Below are 27952 nucleotides of genomic sequence, written 5' to 3' on the forward strand. Positions count from 1 at the left end.
AGAACAAAGATTAGGCATCAGATACGAAATACAAGAACTTATTGTAGGAAATAGCAAGAGATTAAGGAAGAGGAGACAAATATTATGTTAAGAAAACACACAAAATTATAAGTTGCCTTTGAATTGGGCGGTTTATAAACAAGTACCAACAGGATCACATTATGTCTACCAGTTGGCCCTAAATAGCACCAAAGAGCAACCCTTGTTCCTCCAAAAATAGTTTCTTCTAGGATTTATAGCAACCACATTTTTCAGTTTTAACAAAATATATTCTGATACAGAAGGATCATCAGCCAATCAGTGACACAGCAAACACCAAATTTCTAGAGAGATATGTCGGATTTGGATGCCCAAGCCTAAGAAGTCCAACCCAAACACTAAGCTACTGAACTCTATCCTTGCCTCCTTGGCCCACAAAAGGTTCGATATTGGACCTTGCTTTACTCTTTCCTTTTTTGTTTTATTTTATTTTTATTTTTATTTTTATATTTTTTTTGGACGAGGGGCTGCAGATACATAATTTCATTAACAAAAGCAATATACCTAGCCTTATCCCAACTTAATAGCATCGTCTAAATGAATCAGATCAAAAAAGGTAGGGGAAACTGGATTTAAGAAGAGGGAATCAAGAGATGGAAAAAGAGGACCAGGGAGTGAGATAAGAAGAAAATGGAACAGACAAATGAGGAAAAATGAAAGGAGGAAGCTGGAAGGAAGAGGGAAGAGGCAAACCTCGGGAAGTCGGAAAAGTCTACGCTAAATAGGGTATGCTACCGGGAGGGCCTTGCCCCTTTTTTTCCTGTAAAAGATCCTTCCCCTTCAATAAGCTCAGTCCTTGGTCATACCAGGAAGTTGGAACAAGACCTGGACAATGCATGGCATTCCCCACAAATATGTAACTTCAATAGCCTCTGTTGCTAAAGTACCACCTCCAAGTTTTGGGTGTCACATGGCTGGTTTTCAAACTAGGAGGCCTAGTGTTATAGCAGATCTATATTCAAGTAAGAGGTGGTCAATCCTAATGGTATTGCTGTTATCTCATATCAGAAACTATAGTCCGCTTCTATGTTCTTTCTTTAGAACTGTCACATATTCTTGAAGTTATTCAACAACTCATACTGGATGTTATCACTAATTTGAGGGCCAAAAACAACCACTCCTAACTCTGTAACCCTCCGTCAAGCTCAAGGTTAAATCTTAACAACTTAGTTAACGAAGTGACTTCCAGAAAAATATCCCTACAGTGGAGTCCGCTAGATTTTACTGATGTCATTCTGAAAGTATACCAGGTCTTCATATCAATCACTCCAAATCTCTCTTGTTCCTTGTCTGGCTTTCTGAGGTTGATGAGACTTGCCTAAAACAGAAGCCTGGGTTCTTTGTGAACCATCTTTCTGTAAAGTATTATTGAGATTGCTTTTAATTTCTTCCAGGGTGATTGCTGACCACTTCTCCCTTATTCGAGATGCCCTGTATAAGAGGGTCCAGCTTTGGAAATGCAAATTGCTCACTTATGTCAGATGCCTTGAATTGATTAGATCTGTTCCTCAATCCTCTTTAAAACTACTGGTCAAGCATTCTGCCTTCCTCAGGGCATCTTTATGAAGTTGGAGCCTCCTGCGCATGCCTTTCTTTGGAGCAATTGTGATTTTCCAGATTCCTTCACCTTATTAGCAGGAAAATTGTCTGCCTCCTCAAAGATGAGAGGCCTTGGTTTCAAAAGAATTAAAATTTGTCAACAGAATTAGTATCCTCTAGCCGATCATACTTCAAGAACTAACCTAGATCTTTGGTTTTGACACCGAAATGAGATGGCATGTGAAACCTGAAAATACCCAACTCAACCAAGATCTCAGTCAAAAGTATCAGTTTGAACAAAACCTTGGTTCAACCCAGGTTATAAAACATCCCCAACTCAAACCAGCAAGATATCAATAAAATTCATTCACCTCGCTGCTCTTTGTGGAATTTTAGTTCGATTTTAGAAGGGAAAGTCATTGGAGATTTGGAGCAGTTGTATAAGTGCATTACCAAGGATCAAGATTGCAGCTTTGAGGCTGATTTCAGCTTGCCAAAAATCGAGATATGGCCAACATGTGTCAAAACCAAGGTTCAAAAACTCATCTCATTTTGGTGTTTCAACCAGGTTCAAAAACTCATCTCGTTTCAGTGTTTGGACAAAATTTTGGCAAAACATGGAACTAGACTTTACCAGGTTATGGTTGATGGCTCCATGGGTTCTAAGGCTGAATTTTACCTGGTTGTTGATGGACAGCCTATTTTAAGGCCAGTAAGCACATTTCCAAAGTTATCTTTTATAAAAACATAATACATATTGGTCTTCTTGATTCGCATATTCTTAGTTGTATGGAACGAGAGTGATTGTTGTATTTTCACAAATCTAAATATAATTTTTTTAAAGTATAAATTGACATAAATGAGAAGTAATTTTAATTGGTAATCAAGAAAACATTAACTTCATTAAAATATGCATGACAAACACATAAGAAATAACTAGAGCATCTCAAAAGTAATCAAATCTTAATTACAATTAGAAATTACAAACTACAATTTACAATTAAAACCCCTGAAATTCACCGAAATTTTCAAAATTTCAGCAAAAACCGAAATTTCTTGAAATACCGAAATTCAGTCAACTAACTCAACCTTGTTTCGCAATTGTATCTCGTTTCTGTGACCTCAAGATACTTAAAACCTTGTGAAATTTCACATGATTTCATACCATGGAAAAAACCATGCTGCAACCAGAGAATTTTTGGGTTAAAACTTGACATGTAATGTTCTAGTCAAAACTAGTTGAAACCATCAAAGCTGGTGAAACCGAAACTAGTTGAAACTAGCCGAAACTATTGAAATTGGGTTAGTTGAAATTAGTCATAACCTGGCATTTATTGGTTGGAATAATTGAAATTTTTGAATATTGGTCGAAACTATTGAGATTTACGAGAGATTGTAGAAACTTGTCAAAGCCTAGGATTTAAAAAAAAATAACCCATGGTTTCATCTCACTTTCTTGGGAAACTGAGATTTAATTGAAATTTTGGCCCATCCCAGTCAAAACTTGAACCATGTGCATTAATATTTGATTTGTGCTACATCTACAAGAAAACAATTTGATTTAACCACAATCATAAGCAATGTTTGGAAACATACGAGAATTCTATCACAACAATATGACATGGGAAACCTAATTGGTACATGCATAGAATAGCATGTTTCGAATCATATAATGATGTAGATGGTGCATTTTACTTTGTTGTGATTTTTACACTGAATGATGTTATATATTATAAATTGAACACTTCAATATTTGATGTGTTAGTGAGTCAAGTCAATTGACTCAAGTCCTTAACCTTGTGCAAAACTATGTTAAGGTTCATACAGGTACAATTCCCCTTTCTAATTCTTATTGAACTTGTTTTACATCAATCGTATGATTTGATTACTTTCTATTAGTAAACTATGTGTGGAATAGGATATTTTAGTGATCATTAGTACCGTAATACATCATAGCATTTGCAACCTATAGTCTGAAGTCAAACTCCTATTTGGATTTAGTTTTTCAATATCTAAAAATGCCTTTCTGACTGCTACTTCTATCTTTTCTGCCTCCTAGATCTGGAGAAATATCTTGAAACTCAATCCTAGGCATGCAGTTTATGACTATAGCAATGGTACTTTCATAAAATTATTCTTATATAAAACATAGACATCATATAAACGCACTATGATATAATTATGCTAGTAATGCCTTGATATGAAACAAGTAACCAACATAGGATAAATATTGGCAAACTCATAAAAAAAGCAAAACAGTAAACATAAATCAACATAAACTCGTGAAGCATCAACAAAGTGTGTCATTGCAGAAATAGTAGTTTATGATGCAAAGCAACAATAAATAGATCTGAAATAAGATGACATCAGAAAGTACACAATGTAATTATCTGCAGAACCTACAGCTTTCAGGGTAGTAAGTATCTCTTTCAGAGCTGAGGGTGCAACAGCATCATGAGATATGAGCTTCTGCAGACAAGAAAGCCCAATAACACTCAACTTCACACTCTTAACCTCACATGCCATAAGAAATATCCGCAGTATATCGTCATTATGGGCAATTTCTCCAGGATTTGATAATGAACGAAGCTGCAGGTCAATAAACAAATCCATTGAATTAAAACTAAAATATATATTATATGACGAAAGTATATTTATTGAACTAACCAACTTATGCTTCTGAACTCTAATTGTCTGCTTTGTAACTTCTCTTCAATGATTAAAAATCAGAAGGAAACCTTTCAATCAACAAACAATCTCCTTCTTAACTTAATGACTGTACTGTCCATTCAAAAATCTATTACTTTCCAAATAATGCATTTCTATTATTCGCAGAATAGATAGACTTGTACTATAACAAACTTCGAAGCTCCTCATTTCCATACTGTTGAATCAAAATGAATACTTTATTTTCCGTTTGTTTGGAAAATGTTCACAACTGGAAGCTTTAACTTCTTCTATGCAGTATAAAATAGAGTACTCCAATAGACAGGGTTTAACATCCAACTACGACATAAAGTTAGAAATCATAAAGAAGAGTGTATTTTCAGTCATTTCCGTATTCCTCATGAACACAAGCCACAAGTTGTATTTAGTTAAGAAGTATATAAATTCGACTAGAGCATTTCTAAGGATCCAACTGCTCCCCACCCCCAACCCTATCTGACTTCAAGCTCTATTCCTTAAACTGCTCGTACTCTCAAAATTCATACGTTAATTCTACAATTTTGAGTCTGTGTCAATCACATTTCAACTGAAACTAATCACGCTAATCTCATCAGCAACCCCTTCCCACAAATAATCTTCAAATTCAGATCCCTATTGTCCCGAAGTAGCATCACAAGGATCCAATTGATAATTTCATGCCTTAGGTATACTAACTAACCTTCAAAATTGCGTGTTCGGCCCCGTCTTTCACAGCAGGATACCTGCGTCGTGCTTCAGCAGATAACGCGCGCAGATCTGTCTCCAGAACCGCCATGAAAGCCATAACTAGTCAACCGTGCTTCTTCTTCTTTATTAAGCCAAATTTATGATCCTAACATCGATGGAAAACTTCGAGGACGATTGACGAAGAATTACATTGGTAGATAAAGAGAGCTCGTTGGAGAATGACTGCCTGCGAGCCTGTCGTTGGCTTTTGGCTCAGAGTATCGATCTTGCGAAACACTTTTCTTGAAGCTGGACAGCCTGGACTGAATCAAGGTTTTATCGGAATTGCAACAGAAGTGAGGATTCCGAGTTTCCGACACGAATCGGTTCAATAATCTGAAATCATCCCCTAACCCCTATCATCCACGCTTCACTTCTTTATCTTTCACTGGGCTGGGCCTCGTGGGCCCAAAAATCATCTCACTGGCAACCATATAAATTGTTACGAGCGTTGCAAGGTTTGCCCGAAATGGGCCCAGAGCCCAGGTAGCGCCTGGGCTGAACAATTATAAACCCTAGAATGGGTTATGATTGGGAAATTTCTAACGACCTTCAAAGTAAGGGTGTAAACGGATCAGATTTAGATCAGATAGTAGTAATACCATATATATACATCTTATTATATTCGGACTAATTCGGACAATATCCTATAGGTTTTCGAATGGACTCAGTCGGATTTGGATGATAATCAAATAGTTATTTCTTAAGTAGATTCTTCTAAATGGCCATGAATACAAATTAGATACAAGTTTTCGACTAACTGTTGATATTTTTACCATTTTATTTGTGAATGCTAAGTTCAAAATTTAAGAATTTAACAACTTTGGTAGTTATTTTTGTAGAAAATCTAAAAAAAATTGTCACATATCTCAAGTAAAAAAATTATAAAAATAAAAAAATAAATCCAAATAAGTAACTTAATCTAATAATTTAATCGAAATGATAATAATCGGTAAGAAATGGGTAGTAATAAGACGAATTCGAATATTGCTAAACTAATTCGGAAACGGATTTCGGTTATCCATTTACACCCTATTTCAAATTTTAAAGCTGAGCTTTACCCAACCCGATAGTCTACTTCCTTCCTCTTCTGGTTCGAGTCTAGATCCTCCACTCACATAAAGAGAATTTTTGGGAAAATTACATGATTAGTCACTTTTAGGTTTTCCTTTACAAAAATAATCACTCAATGTTTTACTTAACAAAACTAATTAAAACTAAATTTGGGTTTACAAAACTAGCTAAAATAGTAATTTTTCATCCCTTTGACATTTTTCACCCCTAAAACTAACCACATTAAAAAGGAAAAATCACTATTTTGTTCAAAAGGGAAAAATCACTAATTTTTCATTCCCTTTGGACATTTTTACCCCCATATTGGAATGATTAATTTTAGGAATAAAAATGTCCAAATGGGTGAAAAATCATTATTTTGGCTAGTTTTGTAAACCTTTTTTTTGTTTGGTAAACAAGACAAATTTATTAAGGCAAAGCCGAGGAAACAGAGTTATAAATATTTTGTATCCAAGGAGTGGATAAAGGCCAACTAGTCATGCCTGAAAGTGACTTGGCCCTCCTTGCTAGGTGATCCGATACATGATTGAATCTCCTAGAAACGAAAGAAAAATTGCATTCTTCAAAAGCAGAACTTAAGTGTCGAATGTCTTCTATGAATGCATGGATCGAAATAGGCGGCATCTTTTAGTATTGTAGGATTGAGATTAACTCTTCACAATCTGACTCAAAAATAACATGGTCAATATCTTCAGCTAACAAGTGAAGTGCTGCCTCTCTCATAGCCTCTACTTCTGCCATTAAAATTGTTGATGCAGAACCGGGTTGAGACACTGCAAAATTTGTTATTCCTTGCCAATCATGCATGATGAAACCCAGGCCCACTTTTTTATTATTATGATCAAGAGTGGCATCTGAATTGACTTTGTAAACAGGCCTTGCTAGGGGCATCCATCTAGAGGCAAACGTAGGAAGAGATTGAAAATGAGTATTAAAACATGTTGAATGGCCTTGTAAATACTCATGGGCCTTACTCCATGCAATAGATCCAATTTGTTAAGGAGCCCATAAGTTATTATCAAAAAACATGTCATTTCTAGCCTTCCAAAACTAGTTTTGTAAACCCAAATATAGTTTTAGTTAGTTTTGTTAAGTGAAACTTTGAGTGGTTACTTTTGAAAATGAAAATTTAAAACTAGCTAATCAAGTAATTTTCACTTTTTCAACCCATATGGTTAGGTGATTGATACATGTCCAATCTAAAAGCAAATCCTCATTTTCAGGAAAATTCCAAAAATATAAGAATCTAGATCTTCTCTCTTTTTGGCAAAAAAAAAAAAGTTTCGTCTATAAATTAAATATGTGTTATAAATCTAACTATATAGATTAAAAAATTTTCTCTTCATGTAGGTAGAGGATTCAGATTCATTTGGTTATTTCTCTCCCCACCTAAAAATCAATAAATTAAAATGGCCTTTTAACCATGTGAGTTACTCAAAAATCAATTAGGTAAAGGACGAGTGTACTACGGGTGTTGGATTTCAGTTTCTATCTCAACTCTCAAGAGTATACTTTATGTTCAACCAAGTATGGGACAACAAATTCTAGTGGCCAGAGTTCGTAGTGCACGCAAGCTGGCCTGGATGAACCTCATTCCAAAAAAAAAAAATAAACAACAACAAATTCTAGTGGATGTCACATAGGATCTGGATAAATTGATCTCTGATTCTTCAAACCGTGATTGTAATTTCCCCCAAAACCAAAATAGAAAAGGACGGAGAGTTTTAAAACAAGACATGAAAGGATAACAAGATGAGAACAGAAAGGAAGAGGTTTTGACTACAAAAACAATTGAAAAATCCAAAACATATATATATATTTTTTGGTAGTCAATTTGAATTAGAAATTGATTTCATAAATGACATCAAACACAATCAAAAAGGATTTTTTTTTTATTTACTCCTGTACTCTAATGTAATATACGAAAATTCACTAGATTTTGGGGTTTCGCTAGCCAACAAAACCCTGAAATGTCCACAAAAGTTCCCGACATTATGCAGGAGAAACAATCGGATTTCCCCAAAAAAAAAAAGGAAAATCGATGGGCTTAGGCATTAAAGTTTAAGGCACATGAGCCAGATTTCACCGGTAGAGGACCTGTGGTGCCACCGTACCAGTCAAACGATGGTTCCTTCTACGCTTGCAATCCCCCTTGCTTCATCTTCTAACAACGCAAGTCTATGAAATCCTGGCCAAATATGATTTACGGAGTGGCTTTTTACCTAACTTGGTGAGAAATCTCTCTCTAAATGAACCTGAAAGTTGAAACCAAATAGGGCGGAGAAAAATATGACTCCTGCAAAGAAGAGCAAAGCGAAGATCAAGAGAACAACGGAGCTATCTCATTTGAATCATCCTAGTTTGTCGCTGCAACTACAAATTTACCGTTGTGAATTTGCCGGAGAAGAAGTCGAAGGCTAAAGCATTTCTGGTGAGTGAGTTTACTTAAATACCCTCGATATTTGATTATAAAATGTGATTTTTTGCAATAAACTGATTTTCGACAATTTCGGCAATATATCATCGACTTTTGGAATTCTTCGTATCGCCCACATATTTCGTATCGGCTCCCTTCGACACAACGATATATCGCCGACGTGTATACCACATTGAGCATAAGTGCATAAGTACCTAGCATTTTGTGAAAAAAAGGTCCCTTGGCTTTGCAGAATGGTCTGATACCTTGTGTTTGTTGAAATTGCCTTTCACGTGAAATATGTCACATCTAGTCTGTTGATGTTACAGACTCAAAATTAATTTGTCATATATTGATGCCCTTTTTATCACTTGGTACTTGGTAGCCTTTGAGTCCAATCCGTGAGTATTTGTCCAAGATTCCAAGAATGGTTCATTACTTTTGAAGTCATCACCTGATGGGATTGTTGACAATAATTCAATAGAACAATGTTGAATCATTCAATCCAGATCTGAAGTTCTGAACTATTCATTTGGCTGAGTTTGATTCAATCAGCAGATTAGGTACTTTGAAACTGAAACATATGTTGGGTACTTTCTTTACCGTATTTGATCATTCTAAATTTGGCTATGTGTTTTCATCTCCAAGATTGCTCAGTTCTAAGGTTGGATCTGGATCACCTTGTGGTTATGGGAGAATAATATACTCTCTTGATATTTTTTTACCACACAATAATAATAGGTCTACATGTAAATATTGAAAAAAATTCGAGATAGAAATCTCAGTGGATTTTATGTGGGCACTACTCTGTATTGTATAGTTTAAAACGGTCAAAGAAGTACATTGTTCTCCTCCGATGAAAAGTTGGCCTGAACTTGGTAGGTTGCATCCAATAATAATACATTTTTTTTAGGTAATACTAATAATGATATTTCATGTGCCTTCAAATTATGGTTCAGTGAGAAAAAGTAAGACAAGAAATTTGTTAAAGCAAAAGAGCTCGTTTTTAGACATATTTAAAGTCCCAAATTTGTGGATGAAACGATAAGATCACTTTCTTTGTGAAAACACTTCTCCATGCCACATTCCAGTGTGAAGGTATCCTTCTAAGAACACCTCCCAACTTCAATTTTCTGAATAAAAAATTTTAAGTCATAGATATTCTCTCCATGGCTTGATTCAAATGCGTTTCAACTGTTCAAGCTAAGCCAATTTGCGTTGCATCATGTGAATGCAGTCATGAAGGTCAAAATATATATAACATACAATGCATTTTGTAGATAATTAAACCAAACGTTTAGCCCCTCTCTTTCCAATGTAAGACATAATGTTCTGTCTGAGGAAAACCAAAGTTGCATTTGTTTGCAAAGGTGGGGTGAGAAAAAAAAAAACATGTGAGTCCCATGGGTAGTAGGATGAGGGAGAAGGAAAGGAAAGGATTTTGTGGAAAATTGATAGTGGTGGTTCCCACTTTTACTTTTCCCAACTTTTCCACAAAATCCCACCAAATATGTGGGGTTATATAATGGCTTGAAGTGGAAAAGTTGGGTTGCCACATCACCAGACAAGTTGGGTTGAAATATTTATATTATTTTAATATCATCGAGGGTGGTGATTTAGTGGTCTCAAGCTTACTTCCAAGTGGTTTGGTAAACCTCATGCGCTACCCACTTCTATGGACTATACTAGGCTTCCGGTGAGGCTCTGCTGACGAGGCTAGTGCTTGAGCTAGTAGTGCATAGGGCTAATGCTTGTATATATCACATTTAATAAAAAGACTAGTGAACATTTCGTAGCAAGGAGCACTCGGTCGCTGCTATTGGATTCCCTCTTTTTTTTTTTTACGACATAACTAAGTTTTAAAATCTATAAAAATAGAATGCAATACTCTTCCTAGAATCTGAGAAACCTGATTCAGTATCTATGGGATTATCTTCCTCTAGTGATTTCCTGGCTGGCTGGTCACTAAGGATCCAACAAAGAGAACCCTCACAGCTTTGATCTAAGATTTGATTCTAAAGACATCATTTGCCACACCAACACGTGCCACTTTGCTAATGGTTGCAGCAGAATCCCAGGAAACTGCAAGGAAATATATACCTGTGTTCCATGTATATTTTAGTAGGTACCTCATTTGAAGAAAAAAAATGATTCTAATGCTTATATATGTTACAGAAATGAAGTCAAAACTGTACTGTAGGGTCCTCTCTGTATGTATAGATCCAAAAATAATGAATCACCAACACAGTGACTCTGACCCATATGAGCTAAGCAACGATTGTAACTACTCCTACACCACACGTTCTCTTCTATCTTCTCTGCTGCAAGCCTGCAATAGTGGTCACCCAGAAATCCAGAGACGATCCCGTGCCAGATTTGACTCACTAAGTTTTGTAGCACCCAGTGGCCAGTACCCAGAAATCTGCAAAACATGGTGGTCAGCAACCCCGTGCATGGACCATTTGGTTTCAGAACAGTATTATATCTATCCAGCTTTCAAGGAGGATTCACACAGATAATTTATATACAAAATATTAGTAACAGTACCAGAAACCCTTCAGATTGTACTTTCTGGTGGTGATTTTGGTGTGAATTAATAGAACTCTCATACACATATCTGGGTTTGTGCTGCTGTTTTGTTCTAGTGAGCTATTGGGTAGACCAAGGTTTAAAGTATCCCACGATATTATACAATAATTATCGATACGTTTCTATATTTGACCCAACCGATACAATACATCTCGATACGTCTCTCCATTGAATTACACCAAAATACAATGGCCTGTTTGGTTACATGAGTCTGGAGATTTCAAATCTATTTGATCGACGTGATTTTTGTGAATGTGCATATGTATAGTTTTTTTGAAATCTATGGATTTCACCCCTTACCCATAAATCTACAGATTCACGTTTTTAATGTAAAAAGTTGAATCTCTAGATTTCATGAATCTAGAGATTTTTACAACCAAACGGGTATTAATTCTCAAATTCATGGATTCATGTAACCAAACAGGCCCTTAGCCAATGCGATACAATACTCGATACAGGTATAGGACGATACGTCTCTTAAAATCACCTGATCAATACCAATACTTTAAACTTTGAGGTCGATACAGAAAACCCTGAGAATCAAATGGGCAGATGATGTTGAGAATACACAGTGTCATGTTCTATTCAAACATTAAAATCATTGGCTTTGCACATGCTCTATCCCTTTCAACAGATAAGGATAAATGTTTTTTTCCATCATTCATGGCCAGTTGAATCTGAATAGTAGTCATTTCATTGCAGCTCTTTCTCTGTGTACAGTTTATGATTTACAAGTTAAGCCACAGAAGCTTTTCTGAGCTCAAAAGCTTTCCCTCTTTGTTTCAAATTTCAATTGGTTCCAAGTATATCATCCAGCAGGAAAGAACAAAAACTGTTAAAGCTTCTCCATTTTTTCTGGTATAAAACTATAAATGGCACCAAAGCAAAAATTTTGGTGGATCATTCTTTGTCCTCTTAAGAGTCACAATAAAAATAAATTCATGCTGAAATCTGTTACCTCATTCACCAGCATTTACTTGGACCACTTGAGAGATTTTGAAAATTCCAAGAAACCATTTTTTGTGGGGATAAATTAATTCATCCAACCATGAATGGTGAATGGTGAAAAGTCACCATTCTGTCACACGGAAGAGAACAAGAAAAACTTATGAGACATAAGATCATCATGATGTTTGATTTTTTACTACTTCAATTATCTTTGCCTCTCTTGATACATGTTTTAGACTCATTTCCCCCTTTTCCATTATAGGCAAATCCCACAAATTTACATGTATTAGAGAAATGTGCAAGACAATGGTGGTTTTTGATGATATAAGAATTAAGAACCCCCTATTCAATTATATCTTATATTCCTTTTCACTCAAAAAAAAAATGTGCAAGAAGGTAAATTGGTAGAGATGTCATATAAATGTCTGTTTTTATTTTTGGGAACAGAAGCACAATTACGAAAAAGAACACAAACAAAACACATTCAAGAAATTTGTGTGTGATTAGGCAAGATTGAGTACCTTCACCCGAAAGAAAAAGAGATTTCAATATATCGTTGAAAACCTTACCACTCTAACAACAAAGTACTACTGTTTGCTTGTCATGTTACCTATGGCTGCGTTTGTTTGTTGGAATAAAGGTGGGGTGGGAAAATTCTTGAAAAGAGTGTAAATTTTTTACTTTTCTCTTAAATCCCAAAATGGTAGATTGTTTGGTTGCTTGGGGTGGGAAAATGAGAGGAAACTTGTTTGCTGATGTGGCAGCCCAACTTTCTCACCCCAAACCATTTTAAAATCCCACATATTTGGTGGGACTTTGTGAGAAAGTTGGGAAAAGTAAAAGTGGGACCCACCACTATCACTTTTCCACAAAACCCTTTCTTTTCTTTTTCTTCTCCCTCACTTCATTATACATGGGACCCACATGTTTTTTTTTCCCACCCCACCTTTGCAAACAAACATAGCCTATATGTTATCTCATATAGACTATTTATATGAAAACTTACAATACTAATTCCCATACAATTACAATTTTGCTTTTGTACAAGTAATTTACCCAAAATCTGTTTCAATTACAGATATGGCCAAATTTCTAATTTTATGAACCCGTAGAATATAAAACACGCCCAAACCCAACACTCATATAACAAAAAATGCATCAACCCATCGCTTCCTTTTGCGAAGGATATATATTGAATTGAAAAAAAGACATATTGTTCATTATCTAGGATATTCATGACTCTGGGTTCAATCTCTCTCTAACTATTGTAACATTATAACAATTCTCTCTCGTCTAATTGTTGGAATCAAACCGACCATGCTATGGCTATTCCTATCCTCTCACTTCCTCTTTGTCACTATCAAAATCTTAAGAGAGAAATTCAGCACTGGCGGAGCTACATTAGGACCAGGGGGCCATGTCCCCCCCCTTCAATTTTTTGAAAATTTCCAATCTATCAATATTTCGGCCTCCGATTGGAGAAAATTTTTAATGATAAAGATAATGACAAAAAATTCATTATGTTCTGTATGAAATAACGCTACTTAGTCTCTCCTAATGTTCCTAAAATTCAAGAAATTACATAAGACAAAAATCCATTTCCTATTCATAGAGCCTAGGGCTACTGATTTGAGATTTCCCAAAAAAAACTAAGAAACTAATTTTTTTTTGGTCTTTGGTTGGAGTTACCCAGAAAAAAGACAAATTAACTGTAATGGTAATTCTGCATGGGTTTGCAAAGAGAGCAACTCATTCGTCTTGAAACATAGATCACAGTGTCACTGTTCTACCATTTTACCGAGCACACCATATATATTTTTTGAAGGTTGGGAGTTGGGACAAAGCATCGAAGTCTTAATAATTTAAAAGACCAATAAGTAAATTTTTAGAGCTTTCGTAAGTGTCAATTGTATCAATCGGTATTATATTATCACTTAATGCACGTTTTGAGACAACATTACGTGGTTTTTCACATGCTTCCAAGAACTTGCAGAGTAAGACGAGAACATGAACTTTCACTGTTTTTCAATAATTGGAACCTTTTTTATATATATTTAAGCTGGCTTTGTCCTTGAAGGAATCAGTTCAAAAATCCTAAAAAGAGGTAAACACAAAGGGTGTAAAACCATAGCTCAATAAATTAAAGGCTTCAAATGATATATATGCTCAGAAGATAAGATACTCATACCAAGACAAGAGGGTTAAAAGGTTTTCTCAAAAAGCTAGACATAAGTAAGAAAACTAGCTAAAGTGAGGATCTTTTGATTGGATGCTCAACCCCCAACCAAAAGAGGATTATTCTCCTGTTGTAGTGATTTACACTTCTGCTCGAATTGTCATTCAAGTTTCACAATTTGGTAATAATCCAATGACCACTTCTTTGGAATTGGCTACTAAGTTCAACCAGAGCTTAATTACAGGTAAAATGTTATTTTCATAATGACTTTGACATCGAAATGTAATTACATTTCAAGCAAATTAAATTGTTTATGCCTAAGATCCGGAATGTTGCATAGGAAGCCATTATGTGATAGACTTTGAATCCTCTACTGGTCATGATAGAGGTTTGTGTTCCCTTCACACGTCTCCACGATGTAAAGGAAGAATATCTAGATGGAGCCCCCTAAAGGTCTCTCGAATTATTTTGTCAACATTAAAAGGTGGGTTCTATTCTTACAATGTGGTGAAAAAGTATGAGAAGAATGCAAACCTTTATCGTGAAGAAATTCAAACTGTATGCAAGACACCAATTAGGTAAATATGCTACTACCCAAAAAAGTTTGGGTAAAAAGGTTTTTCTCAAAATGCCAGACAAAGCTCAAGTGAGGATGCCTTGATGGGATGCTCCCCTCAATGAAAAGACTATAATTCTCGATTGTGATTGGTAGAAAATCTAGACTCACACTAGATATCAATTTTTTCCTTTTTCTTAGATACATCGTTTTAGTGATTTACACTTATGTTCGTATTGTCATTCAAGTTTCACAATTTTGTAATGATCCAACGACCACTTCTTTGGAATAAAAATAGGCCAGCTTGGAATTGGTTGTTAAGTTCAAACTACGCTTAATTACAAGTAAAATGTTATTTTTAGAATGACTTTAACCTCATTACATTGCGAACAAATTAATTTTTTATGCATAAGATACATAATGTTCCATACTAAAAGGATAGTTGGAGATTGGAAGTCATTATGCGATAGACTTCAAATCCTCTACTGATCAAGGTAGAGGTTTGTGTTCTTCTCACGCGTCTCCACGACATAAAGGTGGGAGATTCAGATGGGACCCGCTAGAGGTCTCTCGAATATATTATATCAGCACTAAAAGGTAGATTCTATCTGTACTGGCCCTGAACAGAACAGGTCGGCCAGATGGCCCATCCTTGATAAGCTTGTCATGATGATCCTCAGTCCTCCTGGCCGAAATTAGTTTCTTCCGCCTAACCACGTTCTCAAGTGTGGTGGAAGAACATGAAAAGAGCAAGACGACCTCTATCGTGATCAGAATAAATTCAAACTCCATGCAAAGACACCAATAAGGTAACTATTCCTACTACCCAAAAAACATTTGGTAGCTACTGCTGAGGGTTGCAGAAGACTTGCAGTGACAGGGTTGATGGTGTTTGGTTGGAAGTTTTGGATTTGGCTCTTGTATCTCATACGCAAGCTCCATTGTCCACCCAAATGGGTTCGCCCACGTGCAACCATGGTCCACTCTATTACAGTAAGGTTTGGTAGACGGTCCTTATAGTCCACCTAAATTGAACCGGGGTCGACTTAGAAAAGCAGCTTTCCTAGTTCCGATAACCAACCCAAAAGTATCTTCAGAAGGTCAGATTTGAACTTTAAGTCAAGTACTAGGACCCACAAGATCCTAAATTGGGAACTCATGGTCCCACTAAATATCAAATCATGTCACATCACATCAATGATAAATAAATCATAACCGTCCGATACTCCTGACGTCATTACGTTATGATATAACTAAGTGAACAGTTTAACTGAATAGTTGAATCGTTATCGTCTTTTACGTTACATCATTAACCGGTCCCACCTCATGTGCATGTCTTCCTGGAATCCCAGACTTGTCCTTATATTTCTGACAAATCCGACGGATAGAAAGTGTCCATCTGAATCAGCAATCATACAATCCAATGGTGGTCCAGCATCTACTCTCTTCCCCCTCGTTCACCTCACTATCAGTCAATAACAACTCTCACAGCTGTGATCTCTCTCTCTCTCTCTCCTTTTTCTGGCTCACTTGCTCTGCTTCTCCTCTCTTATCGTTCTTTCGCTCTCGCTCTCTTTCTCTCTCTCTCTCTAAGAGTTGCAGAGAAGAGAAAAGCAGAAATTAATGGCGAATATGCTGGCGAAGAACTTCCATCTCTGCTTCTCGAAGTGTAGACGTTCGGTAGTAACTGAATCTACTCATTCGCCGCTCGTAGCAAAGGATCATGAGCGAAGCACAGAGACAACGTCGATCTTGGTGAAGAATTATAACTCGGTATATGATCTCACCTCAGATTCAACCTCCAAATCAGCGAGTCGTTCCAGTGATAACTTCTCATCATCGGAATACTCTGAAGACTTACTTGAAACTACAATCCCTGATTTCGCGACAATCTTCGCTTCACAACGCTTCTTTATCTCCTCTCCTGGTCGATCCAACTCTATCGTTGAATCGCTGCCAGAATGTCCTCCTGAATCAGAAGAAGAAACAGATAAACTACTAGGCGGTGGAATTCCAATCTCAACTTACTCGCCAGATCCTTACTCAGATTTCAGACGATCAATGCAAGAAATGGTTGAGGCACGCAAACTGCTTGACGTGAGAGCCGATTGGGATTACCTTCACGAGTTGCTTTTGTGTTATCTCACTCTCAATCCCAAAGACACACACAAGTTCATCATCAGCGCTTTCGCAGATGTTCTTCTTAATCTCATCAGAAAATCGGATACCAGTAACAATCCTTCCGGCTCCGACAAGGCTTCCGACCGGTGCACGATTTCACGACGGTTGGTTTAATTTGTCCAACTTTTCAAATCCTTATTTCACATATACATTTGTTTTTCATTTTTAGGAATTTCAGTTGAGAACTTGAGATATATATGTTTTGTTTTTCTCGTTGAGTAGTTTTGGTTCTGTAACTTCAGCTTCTGTATATATATATCGCCTTTTTGCTTGTCTTTATAGTTTCCAATCTCACTCCCTCCCTATCTGTCTGATCTCTCTAGGTCTATCTTGATTGGATAACTCTTCTCTCTCCTTCTCCTTGTTACTCTATCTCTTGAGTCTACTTTTGTTTTTCTTCCAAAAATTTTCCACAGAAAAGATAGAAGATCCCTGACAAGACTACTCAACAAAAGATAGATATCAACTACTACCACAAAAGAGGGAGAACCACCATATGTGATTAATATATAATAGTTTTGCTTTGTTAGGTTAGATAACGTTAAAATTTATGTCTAACCTTGTCTATGCATGCATTTACCATATGGTTTTGGATCGACTTGTTCTGAATGTCTCATTGGTGTAATATAAGATTTGGCTCTCCAAAGAAGAAAAAATATATAAGATTTGGGAGATAAACAAGAAATGCCAAGCATAAAACAGAGAGAGAATCTCAATTTTGTCCATTTTTAATTTTTAATAATAGCTTGGAGATGAGTCATCAACTCGTGCTTATGAACAGTGACGGAACACTTGGGATTAGTCATGTTGTTGTGGCGGTTCATTCATGGGTTACTGTGAGCAATTTAAAATTTTTTCCTGACAGAAACATGTTGTCAGATTCAGTAAGACGTGGGTTTCATAGTTGATCCCTAATTCCCGTTAATCTTGTCAGATGAACTGTTTTATAAAATGTGTATCTGGGAAAGGAACTAACCAGGAATTGCATGACACCAGAGGTGCCGATGGGATCATACACTTTAACCCATAGAGACCGCATGGGCTGTTTTGGATTCCAAGCACTTTGCTCCTCAACCATAAGCTTCACCAGTTCACCACCTCCTGTTGAAGTGGAAGTACATCTTTGAGATTATTGAATGGATGTTCCCAATGTCATTAGTTGTGAACTTCTTATCTCTGATAATGGGATTATTATAGGATAATAGCATTAATCCTATTGCAAAATTTATGGGAGTGTTATGTAAAGGCAGAGCCAGGATTCAATATAGAGAGTTGAATCATATTTTTATCCATCATCTTTACCTTTAAAAAATTTTCTTCTGTTAGAACTGAGGGGGAAGGGGATAGAGGAGGAAAAAGTCCTTTCAACTCCTTTTTATTTTCAAATCGAGGGGACAGCAGAGAGCCCGAGGGACCTCTGCCTGTGGTGTTGTGAGTCTGACATTAGTTTTCATACGACAAATTATATATGAATGTATTACGTGTATTCACATTCATAAAAATTCACTTCACTAAATTGTAATAATCACTTTAGATATTCTAAGTATAGGATTGTACATCAAATGAAAGGCATCGACTGAAACAACAACTTGTTTATTCAATGACTATTCATGTGAAGAGTATCAAATACCAATTTACTCACTTACTACTTACTCATATGATATAAACTTTTTTTTTTCATCACCAACTAAAGGAAGAGTCTGGATCCTCAGCTTAGCATTTAAGCCTAAGTTCTTTTATTATTTTCTCTAAAACTGCACACTCCACATGTAGAGTGATGTAGAGTAGGTATATTGGAACTACATGTGAAGAGTATCACATGAAAAGGTGCATGGTTTAATGTGAAAGAGTTCTAGTTCTTAACTCTCTCACATGAAAGATTCCATGGTTAACTTTATGTCTCCTTTCCAAAAAGGCTGGTTTAATGGCATGGCCATCACTTTCATACTCATGCAAAATCCCAACACAAACAGTATGCGGAGCCCACTTAAAAGGATTGCCTCTGTTTTACTTTTGAGGCTGAATATCTGTGCTCCTACCTGGCAAATGCATTAAGCCACCAGGTATAAAACAAATGCATACGCTGGGGGATTCATAAATAAAGAACCGTTTGATAACCCGTTAAGTGCATCTGGTTTGAAAAACACTAGAAATATTTGTTGGGCATTTGATAAAACTTATTCTTAGAAACAAGAATACTAAATCAACGGGGGTTGGTCCAAGTGGTAAGCAGCTTAGTCCGCTTAAGCAAGATTTCGGTATCGAAATCTTGTGGATGCAAAAATCCCGCTGGGAGACTCACCCACCACAGCCAGGTGTGCAACCCGGGTCGACCACCGGATTAGTCAGGGCAAAGCCTTGGAAACCGGGGTTGGCAACCAAAAAAAAAAAAAAAAAAAAACGAGAATACTAACAACAGGGTTTTAACAGAGTTCTTATGTTTAGAATATCAAATTCTACGACTACTCCTTTCTAAACTCTTTTACTTAGATCTAACCAATGCCCAATTTTTACTTCGAGACTAACAAATAGTTGTTGCGTCAAAACTGATTCTTGAAGTAGAATTTTTATAAATTTCAATATAAGTTTCATAAATCACCTGAAACAAAACAGTTTTACCAAATGATTTTGAGTGATTTATTTTTTTTATGGATTATCAAATGGGTCCTATATATATCACACCATACTGAAACGTTCCAAAGACTTCTATTAAAACATACTTATAAAAAAAAATTCTTAACTTATAATATAGTAGAACTACTTCCAAATCAACTCATGTAATGATCTTTTACTGTATCTCTTGCAATTTTATCATCTACCAACATTTATGTCTCTATTATATTAAAAAAATAAATTATTTTCAAACTCATTAAAAATATATGTACATCACATCAATGATCAACTTGTTAATAGGTCAAAACGATCATATTATTGGAACATCATCACTAATCAATGACTAATGATCAATTTCATCCATACACAGATTAGGTGCAAGAGATAAAATAGAATTATTTTCCTTTGGGGGTTGAGGACCTGGCATCCTTAGGGAAGAAGCTAGAAAGATGTAAGAGGTGGGTTGTGGTGGAAACTCAGAGATTTAGATCCAGAACCCAACTTGAAAATGTGCATTTTGTGCAATATTAGGATAGGACACTCAAATCGAACAAAACATGCTTGATTGGTAGCCAAATAATACAATATTAGTCAAGCTAAAAGTGAGGTTAGTGTGTCTTTCTAGATAACTAAACCATATTTTAAGAAAGAAGAGACAAATACCAAATGTTCAGTTATCTAGTCACAGAGAGAGAGAGAGACCGACACCTTGGGCTGTGATGTCCTTAAATGTCCAAATTAAGATAGCGACATACTTTCAGAAAATTGTTGGTTTACGCTCGTTTTCAAATCATCTTTAAGTCATAATTCTAATCTTTGAACATAAAATAAACGTTCCAGATGGAACAACATTAACCCAGTGGCAAGGGACCCCTACATGAGAAATGGGATAGGATTGAAGTTGGGCAGGATATTATTCTTGATGGACATGGTTTTGTCCCTTTAAGAGTCAGGTCGGTTCTGGAATCAGCAACTTGATTTGAAAAATAAGGTCAGTTTTAAGTTTTAGATGAGATTCTAGGTAAACTGGAATCGGTTGAAAAATTAATTCTATCCAGGATCACATAGATCGATGAAAAACACCCTAAGATAACAATGATGAAACATACCTTATTTTGAAACCATTGAAGACGGAATGCAGCGGAATCTTTTTTTAGTCTCCCACGAAGAACGAATCTGAAGTTAATTCTATGATCAACTTGATACTAAATTTTCTCCTCTAGATTCTTGGCTTGATGACATCTATGAACTGACGCTTTATAAGGAGAGAATAATGTGATGCATTAGAATTTAGAGGAGGGACCTAATATCATTTATATAGGCAAACTCATTAGACCCTCTATCAAAATTTAACGTTCCCTATTAGCCCACACTAGCCAGTTCATCTAAGAGTTTTAGTAACCATATATTACCTACATTAGATAAATAAAGAAACCAAATCAGATTGTAACACAATCAATGAAGCTCACTTTATGTATAATATTTTAATAATATTCTAACATCGGTGTCAAATTCACATTGGTCAATTCCATTGTTGATTCAAGTTATTTGAATCTTGATCATGTTCTAATTAAAACTAGGAATTGGTCCTGTCAATTCCTAATCTAGATCAGATCAAAATCAGCAGAATCGATGCTTCCCTTGATCTTGAGGAAAAAAACTGAAGCATCTGCATAATCTCAATTCAAAGGTGAAGGGATAAACCTAAGATGATCGGTTTATAATGTAATGGAGGAGGGTGCAGAAAGACTAACATTGAGGAGTTAGATGAAGCAAAAGAATCTAGAGGAAAGTTGATGCATGATGAACACAAGGACACACACCCATCCATTGACTCTCTTCAGCATTGTGCTTTGGCACTTGGGGAGAAGAGGATGTCAAGCGCACTAAACTTTAGTGGTTCACCCATATAACCTGCGACAAAGACTTGATTGATTCACTTTTCATAGAGGTTCCTCCACCATTCTTATTGTTGTCAGCTCTCCTTTTGTTAGAGGTCAAAGGTTCCCTTTCACTGTTTCTTTATATCCAATATTCAAATTCCAAAAGAAAGATGATTGATGGCCATCGGTTAAGGTTCTGGTAAGTGGAATCAGTCATCACCATGACTTTGCTTCTCTATGGTCATGCCTAGCAGATTTGACTAGGTGATGCACGGTGAAGTATTCTAGAGTATATTACCAAAAAAAAGGTATTCTAGAGTGTATTTTTTTAATAATTTTTATTCTTTTTCTTTTCCTAACATATTTTAATTTTTGACTGTGTAATTTTAACATCAGGTTGTTTCGTTGGTAAGATCAAAGCTTCTTAATGAAGTTATGGATTCGACTTTGCATGGTGGATCTTGTACAACAAATTCTTGGAGCTGATTGGGGACTTTGTTGCATGCTTTATTGAACATAGTGTGCGTCAAGTAAACTCTCGTGTAGACTTCTTGACTGGATTCTCGCAATCCACCCAAGAACTCCATCTTCACCCTCTTTGTTGTTGAAACCGTTTGAGGAATCTGCACAAACACTTAGACGATTGTTCTCACAATACTTCTTCAGAGCTGAAATGTACCAGAAGTACTTTTTTAAGGTATTTAGACACCCCGAATTGTGCAATTCAGAGCTGAAATGTACCAGAAATACTTTTTTTAAGGTATTTAGACACCCCGAATTGTGCAATACGGGTTCTAAAAGTGTCTTCACCCCAAGATCAGTCAGCCCAAACCTTTAAGGTTGCACCCCAGAAAGGTTACTTAAGGTGTAATCAAGCTATGTTCACTGCTTAACAGAATAACAACAGGGAGAGAGAGAGAGAGAGAGAGAGAGAGAGAAGGAGGAAATTCAGTGTTCAGAATGAACTCGAAAATGGGTTTATATAGAGCCCCAAAGGCTGTGGGTGGAAGAGTAAGGTCACCTCTCTTTTGAGGGTACCTATTCAGCTCAACTCCCTTCAGGTAGGTATCTATCCAGTTGACCTCCCTATAGGAAAGTGTCTCTCTAATGGCATCTCCACGTTTCACCAGCAGTGGGCTTTATGGAATAGGGCCCATGACAAAATGGGCATTCCGGATCAAGGCCTATGGCCTTCCCACGACCCACGACCCAAGTCATATAGATTTATTAATATTAATATATATCTATATAATCATGGCAAGGTCACAACAAGGTTCAGGCTCGGTTCGTGTCACACAAATTAATACTACATAGGCTCTTACTATATATAAACGATATAATCGGCTCCTCTCAACCCGATGTGGGACTAAATAAAAACCATCGGATAAAAGACACAATTAAAACATATAAAAATATTAAATAATATTAAATAATATTAAATAAGTTTTAAACATTTTACAACATCTTTGTCTCCTTGAAGCTCTTTCCCGTCTTATTAGGAATTATGCTAATGAGAAAAAGTTTTATCATCTGTAAACCCTTTTTTTTATTATTATTATTTAAATATAAAGCTACCTTTCTCCAAAAAAAAAAAAAAGTGCTCATATATAGATAAAATCTTATAATTATTTAAAATCTACAATGAATTTTAAACAAAATTCTTTTTTCTTTTAGGGGGTGTGTAAAATTTTGAGCAAAAATTCATTCTTATGATTTTTGGAGTAATAACACAATATGTATATAAAAAAAAAACTATAATGGATATGTACTCATATGACCTAAAGATGAAGATAAAAATGTCATTTATTCTATGATACTAAAAAATCTATTCTTCCCTATCTATTTCTATCTTAGACCACTTAACTTTTTTAAAGACTCATCACCAAGTTGCTTTCCATTTAAAAAGTAATACAAAACTATTTATAGCTATTCACTTGCCAAGTCACCAATCCTATTTTTCATTAGGAAAATTTTCCAAGATGGTCATATTGAAAAAAAAGATTTACTTAATAAGATATTTAAAAAAAATTCAAATGGATTCTATTTTTAAAAATAATTAACAAATCATAAATTTTGTGATAAATTTTTTCACTCAATATTCTACCAAGAACTATCCAAATTATCCTCAAGTCTTTCATTACGAACAATGAAACTGACAAATGATAAGAATACTGAGAGCTGCAAAAGACAAGATGTGATCGGCCCCAAAATTGCCAAGAAATTGAAGGAATTCGTAAGCGCTTCTCACAACTTTTTACATAAGGCCTTGAGGGTAATTTGAGTAGTTCATGGTAGAATATTTTTTTTGGATATGAAGTTCATCCGGGCCAGCTTGCGTGCACCACAATTACATCCTCAAGGGAACTTTAATATAATTAATGCCGCCGAATGGGTGTGAACCCAAGACCTCCCCTCCCCTAGGGAGGTTGGGCCTTTAACCGCTTTACTAACCCATCATTAGTAGAATATTAATTGGGCGATTCACAAAATTCCAGATTTGTTAATGATTTCAAAAATAAGATCCATTAAGTCAATATATATATATATATATATATATATATATATATATATATATATATATATATATATATATATATATATGGTCAGAATTTACCCTTTTCATTACCTAATTTATTTTGAATAATAGTCACTAAATCAAATTTCATCAAAAGGGTTTTTAGCATAGATTTATTTTAAAAGAGAAAAAATGAGAATAAAAATTGATTAAAAAATAAATAAATAATCAGAGACCCACAAGACACCGGAAAACAAATTCTGTAAAATGGGTAACCACAAGAAAGTCCTTGTAAATGGTGAAAATCCTATCTCGCGTTTATATGTGCTTGGAATCAAAATTGATTCGATCTGGTTTTAATTTGATTTCCTCAGTTTCACTTTGTACTTAGCAAAACCACAACAATCCACCTGAGAATTAGTCAATTTTGGTATACGCTAGTTTCGTTCTGATTTGTTTCCAGTTTGAGCTAACGGTTTGTAACAATTTGGATTTGAAAAATCTTGCAGTCCAATCTGTTTGGGTTTGATCTGTGACTATTTTTCTGCCTTTTCAACTACAAAAGGATTATATGTCCCCTGTGTTGTAGACCAAAAGTGTAAACCATAATAACATGACTCCCTAAAACCATAGAGCTAAATTGTTCTAATCAATAAACAATATTGCCAAATTTTTTAATTCGATTCAGCAACTTTGCTTTTAAGGAAAGGAACAATGAATCGAGGGGTGACTATTCTACATGATTGCTAGGAATTAAAACATGGAGTCTGGTACACTAACAAATGGAAGCCAGGATAATAGGTAAACCCTAAAAATTGTATCCGTGAGTGGGATGTTAAGCTTCTCTGAGTTTTCTCATGCCTCAACTCCTATTGACCACTGTAAGCATTTTACAGCCCTAAAATCAGCTAACCAAGTTGATCCTTCAAATTGCATTGATGATTTAGCCATGTGGCTTCCCTGGTTGCAAACAACAATGGTTTTCCTAAGGAAAACAAATACTCACCCCACAAAAAAAGAAAAGATAACTCCAGTCTATATAGATCAAGAAGAGCTCAATATCCTAGTCCCCTGAATACCCAGATAGTTCAGAGGGTTTTGTGAAAGATAGGAAACCTCCATAGACTTTGCCCTTGGTGTTGGACAAGAGAACATGATAATATAGATGACTGACTTACCTGATGATATGTCACACGAGGAAGCTTTCCGCGACCCCAGCTACCTGAGACCAGACAGGCAATGATGATCAAGTTCCCTACTTGCTCATTGCAGTGGAAACCAAAAAGAACAACCCTAGATACATTCAGAACAGACTTCAACTGTTAATTCACACCTTAGGCATGTTAGTAACAACAGCAATCAAGGCAGTCTAACAAGCTGCACTCACAAACATAATAATAGAAATATAAAAGTGAGGTCACTAACAGGGGTTTTCTATGTAGTGCCCCAAAGGATGGATATTTAATCTTTCAGTTATTTCTACCTATGCTTGTTCAATTATCAATCATTCACTGTATAGGGAATAGGATATAGAAATTTAGTATAAACACCAATGTAAACACAGCTGACCATTCAACCCAAACTTCATTTCATCAAAAGATAAAATATATTCATCAAACAAAATCCTCAAAATTTGATTATTCATTCTGAGCACCGGCAGGACCCACAAGAACTCCTTGAGCCGAACTTTCCTTCCGACCTCCATCATTCTTCACCTCATCATCTGATTTTCTTATCCTGATTTTATATTTCGCCTCAAATTCAGCAAGCTCCTTTTTCTTCTTCTCTAAGGCTTCATTTAGCCGTGAAATCACCTCCTCAAGACCCTCCTTGTTACGCTGGACTGCTGGCAAGACTTCCTTGATGGTTCTCTCTACCAGCACACCTCCAATCATCCGGTAGCATCGCCTGGATGGATCAAGTGGCTGTATCGCTCCAATCACCAAAGAATGCTCACTCACTTCCATCTCCAATTCTGTAATTTTTGAGTGAAGTTGGTTGATATCAGACCTCATGTTGCCATATATATTGGCAACCGCCTGCTCATTCACTGGTTCTTTACCCTCACCTTCAGCTTTGTTTGACATGGCTGTAAACCATAGGCAATGACCAAAAGGAAACAAAATAATATGTAATCATTCCTCCATAAAAATGAATTTCATGTCCCTACAGGGGTAATTTTACAACTCATTCATGTAAGGAAACTATTCTTGGTAGATCAAGAAATCAAAAGATCAGATCATAAGCATCCATTCAACGCATCATATACAAAAAGAGTAACTATTTTCAGTTTGCAAACAACAAAAACCTATTTGCCTCCAGTATATGATAATTAAAATAACGACACTTACATATATCATCCTGCCATCCGAGTATTACACATGTTTATACTCCCTCTAAGAAATGGTCACAAATATTAAATTAATGCAGAAATCTTAAACACGATACCAAGCATCTGCAAATGATAAAACCTACTAATAGTAACTGACGTTTCTCACTGGAACAATAGTATATTCAATGTGTCAGAGAGAAACCAACTAAAAACAACCAGACTACACCAGAGAAATCACCACCAGATAAAAGACACAACATGGGAGATTCTTTTCAAGGATCAAACAGACATCCTTTCTTCATCTATCATTACAAAACAAGAAACTCAGTGGAAACTCAAAGCACCACAATTTGTTAGAAAATGTGAACCTAATTCCAAGAAATTTTCAGAAACTCATAGCAGTAAATCATGAAAATAAATTCTACTTTTCTTCCAATATCGAGAAACCGAGACCTGAATAAGCAATATAAACTCAGAAACGAAAAGCATCTTAAACCTATTTCTACCTTCAACCTTGCACCAAAGTGACTGTAAATAACTCCTAACTATGTCCGAAGCATCAAAGCAAAATCAATACAAGTAAGAGAACTGGAGTAAAAGCTTTCGCCTCATAAATTCAGCAACATTCTAAAGACTCACTCAGGAGCTTGATGATCCTGATCATTGTAAGAATTGATTAAAGCAACACATAACTAATTAGATGCAGATTGATTCAAGCATGGCATCACGAAACAGAAGCAAGATCGGATGAATTATATTATAATTGTCTTGAGTCTGAAATGATTGGCTCTTCCCACTGATATTCACAATCCTAAATCTCTTTCCTCCCGTGGCCATTAAATGTCTTATATTCAAATTCATTGGAGACAAACTAAAGGATATACGAATAAAACCAAAGTTTAAAACCTGCAACGATTTCCAATCCCCGGGATTACTACAGAGCAAAAAAGACAGAGAGAGAATGGCTTACCAACTGGTGATGTCTAGCAACCGGGTTGCGAACAGAGTATGCGAGGGCAAGAACTAGAGGACCTCGGCTTGGAACGGTTGAAGAATTTGGACTTAGGGTTCTAGAGAATAGAGAGCGCTGTATAGAAGCACGATTTCAGATATTCAAATCTTATCGGGTCCTTCAGCCGATAAGTTTTAGCGTTGTCCCGTTACGATATCTGACCTAAAGTTAATGCTACCTGAATTATCCAGTTTATCAATTAGATCCCTACAGAATAAAGATATTTCAACGAGGTCCTTTGCCACAACTAACAAATTACAGTTAAGTGCTGATATTAATTCAACATATCCTATGATCTTGGGTTTTTTTTCATTTTACGAAAAAAAAGGGATGTAGTAGCGGCAACCTAGCCCCCCACTACGCAATATTCAGACCTTATCTTTTATCAAGTGCAACATATTCAAGCATTAACCCTGTGCACTACCAGCTCAAGCACTGGCCCCATCAGCGGAACCCCATCAAAGGCTTAGTATGTTTTTTTTTGTGAGAAAAAATAAGGTCCAATTGTTTGTGAAAAAAAAATAAAAGTGTCATCTCTAGTGCTAAGTTTATAATTTGTATTCTATATTTCTTATGTCAAGTAGTAATAGTAGAGTGTGGATCATACCCCTAACAGGAAGCACTCTGTGTTCTTCCGATGGCCTTAC

The 27952-nt window shown here is 35.9% G+C and overlaps 3 protein-coding genes across 5 annotated transcripts in view; 1 reads left to right on the forward strand and 2 right to left on the reverse strand.

Annotated features, from left to right (window-relative positions):
• The window catches only part of LOC149003436 (ARM repeat superfamily protein), a 72700-nt gene extending 67386 nt beyond the window's left edge, over positions 1-5314 (reverse strand). For all 3 annotated transcript variants that reach the window (XM_089138990.1, XM_089138992.1, XM_089138991.1), the window contains exons 1-2: positions 4964-5314; positions 3982-4167 (exon numbers count right to left, since the gene is read on the reverse strand). In XM_089138990.1, the coding sequence (XP_088995116.1) occupies positions 3982-4167; positions 4964-5068 (291 nt within the window). In that variant the 5' untranslated portion in view covers positions 5069-5314. The remainder of the gene's footprint in view (positions 1-3981; positions 4168-4963) is intronic.
• A 10954-nt stretch (positions 5315-16268) lies between these two features.
• Positions 16269-18433, forward strand: LOC149003437 (transcription repressor OFP11-like). Its single transcript, XM_089138026.1, has one exon. The coding sequence runs from the start codon at positions 16393-16395 to the stop codon at positions 17062-17064; it is 672 nt and encodes a 223-aa protein (XP_088994152.1). The 5' UTR covers positions 16269-16392; the 3' UTR covers positions 17065-18433.
• A 6834-nt stretch (positions 18434-25267) lies between these two features.
• LOC149003438 (prefoldin subunit 2-like) lies at positions 25268-27400 on the reverse strand. Its single transcript, XM_089138027.1, has 2 exons — positions 27264-27400; positions 25268-26050 (listed from the first exon to the last, which is right to left on the reverse strand). Exon 2 carries the CDS (start codon positions 26046-26048, stop codon positions 25599-25601), a length of 450 nt encoding a protein of 149 aa, XP_088994153.1. The 5' UTR covers positions 26049-26050; positions 27264-27400; the 3' UTR covers positions 25268-25598.
• Positions 27401-27952: the final 552 nt, after the last annotated feature.

The sequence above is a fragment of the Hakea prostrata genome, chromosome 10, assembly GCF_041222555.1.
Source record: "Hakea prostrata isolate BN-2017 chromosome 10, UWA_Hpros_2, whole genome shotgun sequence".
NCBI lineage: Eukaryota > Viridiplantae > Streptophyta > Magnoliopsida > Proteales > Proteaceae > Hakea > Hakea prostrata.

Excerpts from the sequence above, each read along its gene's own strand:
- LOC149003437 (XM_089138026.1), top strand. The coding sequence starts at position 16,393 with ATGGCGAATATGCTGGCGAAGAACTTCCATCTCTGCTTCTCGAAGTGT.
- LOC149003438 (XM_089138027.1), bottom strand. The coding sequence starts at position 26,048 with ATGTCAAACAAAGCTGAAGGTGAGGGTAAAGAACCAGTGAATGAGCAG.